This window comes from Macaca fascicularis, chromosome 8 (genome assembly GCF_037993035.2).
Source record: "Macaca fascicularis isolate 582-1 chromosome 8, T2T-MFA8v1.1".
NCBI lineage: Eukaryota > Metazoa > Chordata > Mammalia > Primates > Cercopithecidae > Macaca > Macaca fascicularis.
Window position 1 is genome coordinate 21,719,558 of NC_088382.1, and position 14,430 is coordinate 21,733,987.

Genomic DNA, 14,430 nt, shown 5'->3' on the forward strand with positions numbered 1-14,430 from the left:
GAAACTGAAAAAAATGTAATTGCTAATTATCTTTTGTACTAACATAATACTTCAAACTTTTACTAATGTGTGTATGCATTCATTCATTTATTTTTGGGGTGGACTTGATCAATAAGATGTATTCAAACACAGCACATTCCTCCTAAACTACTTTTGCTTCACCTTGAGATTACCTTCTATTGAACTGGCTGTTGTGTCTTAGAGAAAGGATCTTAAATATGCTAGTATGAATAACACTATTCCAAATGTAAACAAAACATTAAGATTGCTGCTAAATTCTTTGTAGAGCAAAGGTTTTAAGCACAGGGATACCTCACTGTATCGTGCTTTGCTTCACTGAGCTTCACGTATACTATATTGCTTTACAACTTGAAGGTTTGTGGCTACCCTGTTTTGAGCAAGTCTGTTGGTGCCATTTTTTTTTCCAGCAGCATGGTTTCACTTCGTATCTCTGTCACATTTTGACAATTCTCACAATTCAAACATTTGCATTATTATTATATTTGCTATGGTGATCAGTGACCTTTGATGTTACTACTGTCATTGTTTTGGGAAGTCACGAACCATGTCCATATACGATGGTAAACTTAATAAATGTCATGCGTTCTGAGCACTGCACTGACCAGCTGTTCCCTGAGACACAACAATATTGAAGTTAGGCCAATCAGTAATCCTGCCATGGCCTCTAACTGTTCAAGTAAAAGGAAGAGTTGCGTGTCTCTCACTGCTAGAAATGATTAAGCTTAGTGAGGCTAAGGCTAGGCTGTAGGTGAGGTTTCTTGCACCCATTAATTAAGTTGTAAATGAAAAGAAAAAGTTCTTCAAGAAAATTAAAAGTGTTACTCCAGTGAACACACAAAATATAAGAAAGCGAAACAGCTTTATTGCTGATATGGAGAAAGTTTAAATGGTCTGGATAGAAGATCAAACCAGCCACGACATTGCCTTAAGGCCAAAGCCCAATTCAGAGCAAGGCCCTAACTCTCTTTCATTCGTCAGAAGCTGAGACAAGTGAGAAAGCTGCAGAAGAAAAGTTTGAAGGTAACAGAGGTTGGTTCATGAGGTTTAAGGAAAGACGCAGATGCCATAATATAAAAGTACACGGTAAAGCTGCAACCGGTGATGGAGAGGTTGCAGCAAGTTATCCAGAAGATCCAGCTAAGATCACCAATGAAGGTAGTTATACTAAACAACAGATTTTCAATATATACAAAACTGCCTTTTATTGGAAGACAATGCTATCTAGGACTTTGATAGCTAGAGAGGAGAGGTCAATGCCTGGCTACAAAGCTTGAAAAGTCAGGCTGACTCTCTGTTAAGGGCAGTGCAGCTGGTGACTTTATGCTGAAGTCAGTGCTCATGTATCATTTTGAAAATCCTGAGGCCCTCACTCTGCCTTTGCTCTTAATATGTAACAACAAAGCCAGGATGGCAGCATATCTGTTGACAGGATGGTTTGCTAAATATTTTAAGTCCATTGTCGAGATACATTGTTCAGAAAAAAGGATTCCTTTAAAAATGCTACTGCTCATTAAGACAGCACCTCATCACCCAAGAACTCTGACAGAGATGTATAAGGAGATGACTGTTGTTTTCATGCCTGGTAACACAACATCCATTCTGCAGACCAAGGATCAAGACGTAATTTCTACTTCCAAGTCTTATTATTTAAATACATTTCACAAGGCTGTAACTGCCATAGATAGTGACTCCTCTGATGGATATGGGCAAAGTGAACTGAAAACCTTCTCGAAAGGATTCATCATTCTGGATGCCTTCAAGAACATCTGTGATTCATGGGAGGTCAAAATATCAACATCAACAGGAGTTTGGAAGAAGTCGATTCCAACCCTCATGGAATGACTTTGCGGGGTTTGAGACTTCAGCAGAGGACGTCACTGCAGATGTCGTGGAAACAATAAGACAACTAGAATTAGAAGTGGAGCCTACAGATATGACTGCGTTGCTGCAATCTCAGCGTAAAACTTGAACAGATGAGGACTTGTATGGATGAGCAAAGAAAGTCGTTTCTTGAGATGGAAACTACCCCTGGTGAAGATGCTATGAACACTGTTAAGATGACAAAAAAGGATTTAGAATATTAAATAAATACAGTTCATAAAGCAGCAGCAGGGTTTGAGAGGACTGACTGTATTTTTGAATGAAGTTCTACTGTGGGTAAAATGCTAACAAACAGCATCAAATGTTACACGGAAATCTTTCATGAAAGAATCTACAGCTGGGCGTGTGTGGTGTGCATGCCAATGGTCCCAGCTATTTGAAAGGCTAAGGTGAGAAGATTGTTTGAGCCTGGGAGATCAAGGCTGCAGTGAGCTGTGATCGTGCCACTGCGCTTCAGCCTGGGTGACACAGCAAGACCCAGTCTTAAAAAACAAACAAACAAACAAAACTAATGATGCAGCAAGCTTAATTATTGTCTTATTTTCAGAAATTGCCACAGTCACATCAACCTTCAGCAGCCACTACCCTGATCAGTCAGCAGCCATCAACATCAAGGTGACACCCTCCATAAGCAAAACGATGACAACCTGCTGAAGGCTGCAATGACACACATAATAAACTAAAGTGTAAATAGAACTTTTTTTTTGAGATAGTCTTTGTCACCCAGGCTGGAAAGCAGTAGCATGATCTCTACTTACTGCAACCTCCGCCTCCCGGGTTCAAGTGATTCTCCTACCTTAGCCTCCCAAGTAGCTGGGATTATAGGTACATGCCACTGAGTCCTGTTTATTTTTGTATTTTTAGTAGAGACAGGGTTTCACCATGTTGGCCAAGTGGTCTTGAACTCCTGACCTCAGGTGATCCGCCGGCCTTGGCCTCCCAAAGTGCTGGGATTAAAGGCGTGAGCTACCGCACCCAGCCGTGTAAACATCACTTTTATATGCACAGGGACACCAAAAAATTCCTGTGGCTTGCTTTATTGCGATATTTGTTTTATTGCTGTGGTCTAGAACTGAACCTGTAATATCTCCAAGGTCTGCCTGTTTAAAGAATTTTTCCCCTAGTTACAACCGTAAACATCTAATGAACTGGTTAGAACATTAAGTCCAAATGCTGGTTCATCATCAAAAAACAAACTAAAGGTTACAACTCAAATATCTATAGAAATAGGCAGCTAATAGATAAGTCAGGAAGGCCTGGGAGAGACTCCGGAGGTTTAGAGAAAGCTCCATGTACAAGGAAAGCTAGTACTCAGCCATAGCCTGATTTCAACCAACTGGGAATATAGCTTCACTATTGCTTTTTTTTTTTTTTTTTTTTTTTTTTTTTTTTTTTGAGAAGTAACTAGAAGCACCAATTATTCAAGGCTGGTAAATTTTCAAGTGTGGCAACAGAGAGAGCAAGGTAAGCTACCGTGGGTCAGACAAGCACATCCATTGTCGAAGAGGACACCAATTTTGAAACAGATTGGAATGATACGATTAGAAATTGTAGGGAGGAAACAGTAAGAATCGCTGAACAAACATGGCAAAATTTCCAATTTTTGATTTATAGACAAACTTCTGAATATTTGATGTTTCGCCTGGTATTTCTGAAGCTGTGATGATGTTCTAGCCATTTCAAATAACTGATCTTCCTCTGATAATAATAAAACTATCAATGAGGCCCCACTACGTGACACTGCTAAGAGCCTTTCACTTGATCTCACTGAACTCTCACAGCAATAAATTTTATTTTGAATACTGTAATAGTATAGCATATGGTATAAGTATGAATACAGTAAAGTATTTTATAACAGCTAGAAGACTAATTCACATTTGTAACACTTACAATAGTATAAATAAATCTCTTAAAACCATTCGTTTATTTATTCATATATTCAGTTGAACAGTTATTTATTTAGGCATCGTGAATCCAGTGGTGAACAACAGACACAGAACTGAGATTTGAGTGGGGTAGAAGCAGATAATAAAAAAGAAAAATAACAGATGACGATAATTCTGTCACTTTCTGGTAGGCTACCAGATAATTATTTTAAGGTGATTAAAATAAAGTCACTGGAAAGAGTAGCCGTAGCCTGGATGGTCACAGACGGCCTCTTGGCAAGGAAACCTAAGACATGAGTGACCAGAAGCAGCCACGCAAACGTGTGGGGAGCGGGGTAAGCAGCTCCTGAACACCACTGAGCAGGGCAGGTCTGAGACACCCAGCGAGGCTGGTGAGGCTGGAGCACGTGGGCCCAGGTGTGGTGTGAGACAAGGGCAAATGGGGAAGCAGGTCCTGAAGGGCTTTTAAGCCAGAAAAGTTAGGGGTTTACTCTGTGCTGGCCAGGTGACCACTAGAGGATTTTAAGCAGGAGGGTGACCTGCTGTAATTCATGTTTTTAAAGGGTGGCCCCACTTCTGTGTGGAGAAAGGATCGTGAGAGAGAAAGGGAAATAGCAGTGAGACAGGTGGAATCCGGGTGACAGGTGAGGTGACTTGACTGGGGTGATGGCAGGCAGTGGTGGATCTGGGATGGATCAGGCTGTTTTTCTAAATTACAGGAGAAGGCTGTACCATTTTCAAATACCTCAAGCACAAATAAAAAATTGGGTACTATGAACAGTTTCAACAGTGGCACCAGAAATAATACTGTTATCCATGAATATTTAAAGTTATTTAAGCTAAGGAAGAGGTAAATACATTAAGAGATGAAGGAAAAAAGTAAGGTGCAAAATATTGTTATGGTATGTTTCCATTCTGTGGGGGAAAAATGTGAGTATCTGGGCATGAACAGAACATTTCTGAGGGGATACACACAACCCCACTGACGACGACTGACTCTGACACAGCAACTCAGTGGCAGGGTGGGGGGAATTTTCAGTGTATAATCTGGACAATTTGAATGTTGACCACACAGTGTACACATTGCTTCTTCGATGAAAAATAGAGATGACACTAGATTTTATGCTCCTTGCAGATGAGATCAAGTCTTCCATCTCCCTTCAGTCTCCATAATGCTTCATAAGTTGTCTTGACCACAGCAAGTGTTTCATGTGCTGAGAAGGCAAGGGCTTCAGTGAGGATGATGCTGTATAACACAATTATGATGGGCGGCAGCGAAGGCAGGAAAAAAAGAACAACGAGCTAGAAAGCAGCAGACCTGGATTCATGCCTCCTTCTACGTCCTAGGAAGTAACTAGGATGACTCCACTTCACTGATTTAGGAGCTGGAGGTTAGACAGATTGTTGCTTGGTGTAGGCTGAAAGTTACCAGATCAAATGCAAGATGCTCAGTTAAATTTGAACTTCAGATAAATAGTAACATTTTGAGCATAAGCATGCCCTCCAATTTTACCTGAGACACACTAAAATTTGTCTAAAATTAAAATTTACCGGGGTGTTCTGTATTTTTATTTGTGAAATCTGGCAACCCTACGCCAGCCACAACTGAAATAGATGACGGATTGACTTTAGAGCCCATATTTTCATTCACGACTTTACACTCTTTTCATGTCCTTCCCAACATAGACTTGCCATGACAACATCAAAATCCTCTCCAGAAGTCTACGTATTCCATGAAGAAAAGGTATTCTCATTGAACTCACTGACGTACAGATAGGAAGACAGCAACATACATTATCAAAGCACCCTCATCTTTCTTTAATCTCAGGTAGACATTAAATACAACCATCTAAAAAACATTATAAGAATGTGCTTTAATGCAGAAATCCAAGAGCCTAACACCTTGGAAAGAGGTTATGCAGTTAAGGTCTGAGTGAATCACTTTCTTCCTTATAAAACGAATTAAAGGTTAACGTCCAAAGTATTCTTCAGCAGATGTAACTATTCTCCTGTGGGAGCACCATCATTCTAAAAGCCATTGTGTTCATAGTCATCTCCTGATTTTGTTTTTAACTTTTATACCCTGATCCTCTGAAACTGTAATTTATTAATTTATAAAGAAACTTGGCTAATTTAGACAGCTAAGCCATATCAATGAAAAACATAATCATTACCAGTATTTTCAAAAAAGATTCTGGAATGCACTTGCTGAAATTTGTTATGTCCCTCTTGTTGGTAAGCCTTAACTGTTGGAAAGTAGCAGGAATGTACCATAATAAAAAATGCTATATGAGAGCATAAGGAAAACAAAAATTTAAAGTGACCTTGTAAATATATGCAGTATTTTTTAAATACACAAGAAAAATGATCAATAATATTTAATGACTATGGACATGATGAAGTTAATGTGCACAGTTTATTAAAAAAAAATTTGCTGGGTAATAAGCAGAGCCCTTTCAAATAAATGGCCTGTAAAAAAAAAAACAATCCCTGGGGGACTTTGACATTTAGAAAGAATGCCAGGCCTGGCATTTGTTCCCTGCCATTTCCATGCATTAGACAAAGCAACAAAGACAAATCAAATGGAAATAGGTTTTATTCAAAACGATCAATACGAACAAATTAAATAATCTTATCCAGTGGATAGCAGGCTTCAAATTTCATAAACAGGAAAATTTGCAAAAGAAATTTTAGGGAACTACACAGAATTGCCAGTTTTTCATTTTGCTTAAGTGAGAAAATAATTTTTTTAAAGAAACAAAGCACGAACTACTATCAGTATTGCTGTATAAAAATAAGTTGCATGGACAATCTCATAAAAATAAGTTGCATGGACAACTGTTTCTCAAGAAAGGACCAGTCTTTCACTGATATTTTGCTATAGACAGAAACTCTGACAGCAACTAGCAGCAGAACAAGGTCAAGTCTGATAACTGCTAGAGTATAGTCTTAGAAGAGATGAAACCTTTTGCTTTTCTTAAAAAGTAGTCTCTATTACCTGGCATTTGTTAAACACAAAGTTAATTAAGAAAAACAAAAGCCATTCTAGTCACTGGGAATTATTCCAGTCTCATATGTACCTATATATGCTGTCTATATTCCTTCTGATTCATTTAAAAAATTTTCTCAAGGCAATATATGTATATCATTTATATAATCAAAAATTACTAAAAGGTATGTAATACAAACAATCTTTTAACTTCACCTCTGATTCTCGCTGCTCAAAAGTAACCTCTTTCAATCTCTTTTTGTTTTTTTTATTTTCAGTATGAACTACTGACTTTCTATTGCTGAACTCTGGAAAGAGAATATTTATTTAGTTCTCTTAACACACACACACTCCCATCCACCCACCCACACCCACATACCCTGCCCTTCTCTTCCTTCCACTCCCATATTAAAATCATACCACAATGACAATTTGGATGTTCATGAATTTTCAGTCATATTATTGTAACTACATAGATATTATTCATGGGACAGAACACTAGGCTTTGTTTCCATTTTCTGTAAGATTTTTTATTTCCCTAGAGTTCATCATCATCTTATTTTGTTGTTGTTTACTCGGTTTTCTACGAATCTATCTCTACGTCAACTTCACACCCTCCAGCAGGCATTCCGTCAGTGCCATGGTAGGAAGCATGTCTCTTGGCATCGTCTCTGCCCCCACTCCTCTAACCCGGCTGGTTTCTATCTCTGGCACAGCTGTTGTCGCAGGGTTTCCCTTGCCATCTTTTTGGGGATTCCCTCTCCCTCTCTGCTCTTAAATTTCCTGTCCACTGGACACCATGTCTTCTCTTGCACTTCTTCAAGTAACTGAGAAAAAGTACATGAGAAAGTAGAGAGGGAGGAGACTCCCTGCTGTGGAACGTTTACCCCTTTCACTGAATCCTGCTTTTTTCAATGTGGGGATCTCAACTAAGCCTGATTTAGTAAGCTCAAAACCTCTGGGTTAAACTCATCAGAGAGAAAGAACAGCAAATGGTAGGGTGGGCAGCGGGGCATGCTGGCTCACACCTGTAATCCCAACAATCCGGGAGGCCAAGGCTGGAGGACTGCTTGAGCCCAGCAGTTCAAGACCAACCTGGGAAACAAAGCAAGACCCTATCTCCGCAAAAGAAAAATTAAAAAATCAGCCAGGCATGGTGGTGTGTGCCTGTAGCCCCTGCTACTCTGGAAGCTGAGGACTCGGGAGGATCCCCCGAGCCCAGGAAGTTGAGGGCGCAGGGAGCTGTGATCACGCCACTGCACTCCAGACTGGATGAAAGAGGGAAAATTGTCTTAAAAAAGAAAAGAAAATGGTGGCAGGAAGGGTGTGCGGCTATCAAAGCAGGGGAGGGCATTCAGAAGGTCGATTTACTAATTTTAGAGGCTTTAAAGGGCTGTCCTCGTTCAACTCACTGCCCTCAGAGGTAGCCAGTGGCCCCCAGTTCCTGGGCCCTTTCTGCATTCTGTGGGGACAAACTGGTCTATTTCTTTCTTTGGTATGTGGGGTCCAGTTTTTTCTGTGGAACTAAAATAGTCAACACGTCTATCTGGTTTCCATCTTTCAAAGTTTGCTGATGTTTTGACAAAATCCTCTCTCATTCTTTGTGTCCTTGAAGGTCTATGAGTCCTACTGTCATTTTAGTGGAGTTTAGGTGAGTGTAAAGATAAAAGTACATTGTTAGCTTAAACTCTAATTTAAGAGTTAAGTTTTTTGCTGTATCCAAATACCACTTAATCACAGTCTAAGAGAACACAGCAGGGGGTTGATGAGGCACAGAAAATCTCCTCAAAACACTGCCCAACCCTAGTAAGAGTACTGCGAATGGCCTTTCTATTTTACCTGTTTTTAAGAGGGTATATTAAGAAAGAGAAGTGTGGCCAGATGTAGCGTCTCGTGTCTGTGATCCCAGCGCTTTGGGGGGCCAAGGTGGGAGAAGCACCTGAGGTCGGGTGTTCAAGACCAGACTGGGCAACATTGTAAGTCCTCTGTCTCTACAAAAAATTAAAATATTAGCAAGGAGTGGTGACATTTGCCTATAGTGCTAGTTACTCAGGAAGCTGAGGCGTGAGGATTATATGAGGCCAGGATTTCAGGGCTACATTGAGCTACGTTCTCACTACTGCACTCCAGCTTGGGTGACACAGTTAGACCCTGCCTCCAATTAAAAAAAAAATGAAACAATAGGCCAGGTGTGGTGGCTCACGCCGGTAATCCCAGCACTTTGGGAGGCCAAAGCAGCAGGATCATGAGGTCAGGAGATCGAGACCATCCTGGCTAACACTGTGAAACCCCGTCGCTACTAAAAATACAAAAAATTACCCGGGCGTGGTGGCAGGTGCCTGTAGTCCCAGCTACCAGGAGGCTGAGGCAGGAGAATGGCATGAACCCGGGAGGCAGAGCTTGCAGTGAGCCAAGATCGCGCCACTGCACTCCAGTCTGGGTGACAGAGCGGGACTGTCTCAAAAAAAAAAAAAAAAAAAAAAAAAATTAAAAAAAGAAACGGTAAAGAAAAGTGTCATAAATCTATACAAATCTGCTGGTACTTTATCTGTCCCTCTGAGTGACAGTCAATAGCTGCTTCTCTCAAAGTACTTTCCTGTACCTGTATGTCTAGTTAGGTAGGACCCCAAGCCTTTAGATTTACTTATGCTGGGAGATCTTAGAAGAAAACTGTAATGAAAAACTCAACAGGGATTCGTTCCCCTGTCATGAGTCACTGGGGTACCAGGATCCAGGGAAGGTCTTACTGCTTCCTGTAAACACCTCGGCCTGTCCCAGTGGATTTCTGAGGAGTAGAGCTGACGCTGACACCACTAAACTGCAGCTGAGTGCAAGAAGGAGATTAGACTGTTTGAGATAGCTACATAATCTAATTTATTTACTGTAATCAAACACACACTTGGCTCACCCGATTTGAATGTGGCAATAATGAGTACACTAACGTTTCCAGTGTCTTGGGTGGCATTTCATGTTGTAAAACTTAACTGCAGGCTACAAACAATGGCATGTCATACGGGGAGTCAGGCTAGAGCTACAGCCTCAGCAAGCCCATTTGGAAAAATTGTGACACGAAGCATTTCAAAGAATCTACCTAGAAAAACAAATTCCACTGATATCAGGTGATCTACGTGCCCAAACAGGTACCATCAGAACACGGTACAGTGGATTTAAAAAATAAAATAAAATCTGCTTGAATGATAGTTAAGGCAAAAGCTTAAGAATCTGAATTAAAATTAATGTCAGAAGAGTAACTTCCATCATAAATTAGTATCATAAATTAACAAGCAGGAAGCCATCTTGCTCAGCTACTCCTGGTCTCTGCATCACTATGGATGAGTAAATAAAAAATATTTTCCAAAAATCTCCTATTAGACTGTAAGCTGAAGGCAATCCCTAAGCTCCAAACCAGTCATGATCTAACAACAGGTTGCGGAATATCTTGTCACCATACATACTCCCACACAGAAGCTCCTTATGGTTAACTTCAGGTTATCATGACGCTACGAAACTCCCTGATCTTTGGCAGTGACTATATTTAAAATGCAAGTGTATGTATTTTTTCTCTTTCAACTCCTATCATTATTGCATAGATTTTTCTTTTTCCTTTCCCTGGATTCTGAAAACAATATTACATTAAGCTTGCCAGGAATGACAGCATGGACCAGCATTTTATCTACAATGTTCAAATACCACATGGAAATTCTCAAACACCTGCTTTCGTACACCTTCCCCAGAAGAATGTGTTCAAATACAGTCTACTCATAAATGGAGGGCAGCAAGAATGCAGTACGGCATTGGGAGTTAGAGATGACACAGGACAGGAGTGGGACGCGGCTTCTCCTTCATATATTTTTTTCTTCTTCTCTTCACAAAACCCACAACTCTACCTCACTGATGCTATACCCGCTAACCTTGAGGAATTTTGCCACACAAAGAAAATAGCCATTCTTCTCTACTCTCGTAATGTTTAAATATGTCTTTCACTTAGAGAATTCCAGAAACTGGTCTTAGGAGATTTAACACGAAAACCAAGATTGTGGAGTGTCCCACCCTGAGTAGGAAATGCCGAACAGTTGATTTATAGCCTTATTGCTGCTGGCCAGAGCACCAAGAAACCCATCACTCGAGATAACTATTACAACCAGACACGCTGACCTGCACACCCTACCCCTCTTGGTGCTTTGCCCAGCCCGTATACTTTAGCTCTGATAACAGTATCTGTGCTCTGCCTAATGAAAAAATCTCTACCAGCTTCCCCCCGCCACTCCCTGCAGAGCCAGTCAGAGAACCCTGTACCTCACCTCCGCTGTCTCCCTTGTGCTTGAGCACAAGCCCTGATTTAAAAGGCTTGTCTGGGAAATCGGCTTGGCTCCATGTTAATTTCCATTACATGGGATGCCAAAGAGCCTACGGTCTGTAATAGAGACACCCAAACGAAACACATCACCTACACTTCACTCAAGTGAAAATGGGTAATTAGTGATGGTGAAGATCTGCTGTTAATTATATTCAAGGGTCAAGAAATATCATTCTATCAGGACCATAGTTTGCTCAACATTTACTCCTAAATAATCATTTGAACAACCTTAAAAAAAGACATTTATTCATATGAAAGTACCAGCAGGATTTGAGAAATTCACAGATACAGAAGAACTAGAGAAAGGAGGGAAATTAAGAGGTGGGGGGCAAGGGGGAGCGCTAACAAACCAACCCAGTAACACAAACCAGTGTCAGTTTGCTAGCTTTTCTAACAAAAATAAAACCAGGTCGGCGCAGTGGCTCACGCCTTAAATGCCAGCATTTTTGGAGGCCAAGGAGGTCAGATCACATGAGGCCAGGAATTAAAGAGCAGCCTGGTCAACATGGCAAAACTCCATCTCTATTAAAAATAAAAAAAATAGCTGGGTGTGGTGGTGCATGATAATCGCCTGAACCCAGGAGGAGGAGGTTACCGTGAGCCCAGGTCACGCCACTGCACTCAGGCCTAGGAGACAGAACAATATTGTGTAAGGAGTGAAAGATTTTGTTTTGGGGCAAGTCTGACTCAAGTCATCCACTTAAGGGAATAAATAGCTATGGATGATGAAAACAATACAGATAATGATTCTCTGTAAAACTACGTCCCTGAAGAAGCCAGGTCTCTTTTTAAGATCTTATTTGGCTAACGATCACAGTAAAACATTAGAACACGTTGGCCAGGCGTAGTGGCTCACGCCTCTAATCTCAGCACTTTGAGAGGCCGAGGCGGGTGGATCACGAGGTCAGGGGATCGAGACCATCCTGGCTAACACGGTGAAACGCTGTCTCTACTAAAAATACAAAAAATTAGCTGGGCATGGCGGCGGGTGCCTGTAGTCCCAGCTACTCGGGAGGCTGAGGCAGGAGAATGGTGTGAATCCGGGAAGTGGAGATTGCAGTGAGCCGATATCAGGCCACTGCACTCCAGCCTGGGCGACAGAGCGAGACTCCGTCTCAAAAACAAACAAACAAACAAACAAAAACCAAAAAACCCTCAAAACATTAGAACATGTTAGTCTGGCAGAATAATACCTGGAGGCAAAGTATAACTTCCTGGAACACAAGAAGTACAGAGTAAACATACAAAAGCCAATAAAAGAAAAATACACTTCTGGAGATAAAATTGTTTTTATCTTTGCACTACCAGATTTACTTTGTTCAAGACACCGCCTCCCTAATTCCTTCATATGCCAGGATTAGAACTAGTGCAGGAAGATGCTGATATTTTGACCTAATAGTTTAAGTTGTTTAAACAAAATTCTCCTTGGGAGCTCATTAGACTGAGGTAGCTCTGGCATTTTAAAGTTTTACATGAACAAACCAAAAGCCAATGTAAACAGTAAATGGAAACTAGAAAATATACCAATCAGAAGCCATCAACTTCTTTAAAAAAATTATTTTTCTTTCTCTCTGTGTATCATTCTTTCCACCAACTAACTTCCAGCCAATCAAAACTGTTCTCTTTGTCTTGCTTCTGCAAATACTATATAAAAGTTTTCCCGGCAGGGCGCAGCCGCTCATGCCTATAATCCTAACACTTTGGGGGGCCTAGGCGGGCAGATCACCTAAGGTTGGGAGTTCAAGACCAGCCTGACCAACATGGAGAAACTCCGTCTCTACTAAAAATACAAAATTAGCCGAGTGTGGTGGCGCATGCCTGTAATCCCAGCTACTTGGGAGGCTGAGGCAGGAGAATCACTTGAATCTGGCAGGCAGAGGTTGCAGTGAGCCGCGATTGTGCCATTGCACTCTAGCCCAGGCAACAAGAGTGAAACTCCGGCTCCAAAAAAAAAAAAAAAGTTTTCCTTCTTGCACCTCTCATCAGAGTCCCAGCCCCTTGTGGTCTGGTACAATCCTAATTTATGCATCCCTCAATGCTCAAACTCTTGAAAATGTGTATGTGGTTAAGTTTTTCTTTTAACAAAGTCTATTCAGGTAAAGGATGAATTTATGAGGTTAAAAATGCTCTCCTTCAACTTAAGCATAACAAAAACATATAGAGACATTTGCAGAAAAATTTTCATATTATGACTAAGAATCTTCTCCATTTTAATTAAAATAAGCAGGTATGAATGTCCTGTTTGACCAGAATCTCCTTCCCAGGCTCTCGCCTTAGTCTAAAGAACAAAAGTAATCTAGGAAGAAATGACAACGATCTGCAAGCCTGCCACCAAAACTTCAGGTCGCAAAGGGCCACCATAATGATTTCTTCAGGTTTCTTTGTGTATAGCTTTAAGTCACAGAGGAAGCAGTGATTAGCATTTATCTGACAATGTGAAGGAAACAGCAAGCAAAGCCTAAGTAGAATGGGGAGAATAGAGTTGATGGTGCCTTTCAACATTACTGCAACACGTTTTTAAAAAGCAATGGATGAGGCACTTAGCAGAGCACAGGTTTGGAGTAAGGACTTCCATTTTCCTTTAACACGTTTATGGTTAACATCTCCTAGTACAGGAAGAGATTTACTCAGAATACATATAAAACTCACCTTTGTTAAATCTAGCATCTAGCTCAGTCTTTAAGGTTCCTTCTACAGAGGAAATAATCCCATCAACCTTGGCAAGATTTCTAAAATTAACATTGTTCAGAACAAACATATCATTTTATCAAACCCCTGCATTTTACGATGAGTCTTGGGGAGATGAAGTAACTTCTCTAGGTGCACACTGCTTCCTAGGAAGCAAAACCAGGGTAGCCCGCCAGGATGCAGCATCCCGACCGAGAAACCAACAGGCCAACGTTTCACTATGCACAACCCAAAGTACCAGTAGTTTACTGGAAGTTCCTGAAATTTCGTTGTCACAGAAATTGGTTTCTTCGCTATATTACTGAATAAAAGCTTTAAATGGTTCACTTGAATCAACATTATTAACTAGAGAATTCTTGATCTACTCTCTAGCATCATGTTTATTCCTCAAAAAAATGCCTCAAGGATTCAGCCACGCATGTTATATTAATCCACTCATGTGACATTCACCTACAACAACATAAAGAAACAAAAACTGGTTGCGATTCCCCCTCACTTAAATGGTATCATGTAGTTTGGCAAGAGATGGGGAAGAAAAAAGTGTTTATTAACATGAACTTTTACAGATTTGTGTTTTAAATTGTAAGTTAAAAATTAATACCAAAATA

General features: G+C 40.6%; 1 protein-coding gene across 10 annotated transcripts in view; it reads right to left on the reverse strand.

Annotated features, from left to right (window-relative positions):
* Positions 1–14,430, reverse strand: part of PSD3 (pleckstrin and Sec7 domain containing 3) — a 554,389-nt gene that overhangs the window by 123,629 nt on the left and 416,330 nt on the right. For 2 of the 10 annotated variants that reach the window (XM_065518951.2, XM_074000389.1), the window contains exon 10: positions 3,812–5,002. The exons of the other annotated variants lie outside the window; for them this stretch is intronic. In XM_065518951.2, coding sequence (XP_065375023.1) covers positions 4,949–5,002 — 54 coding nt within the window. In that variant the 3' untranslated portion in view covers positions 3,812–4,948. Of the gene's footprint in view, positions 1–3,811; positions 5,003–14,430 lie in introns of those variants that run through there. 10 annotated transcript variants of the gene reach the window in all.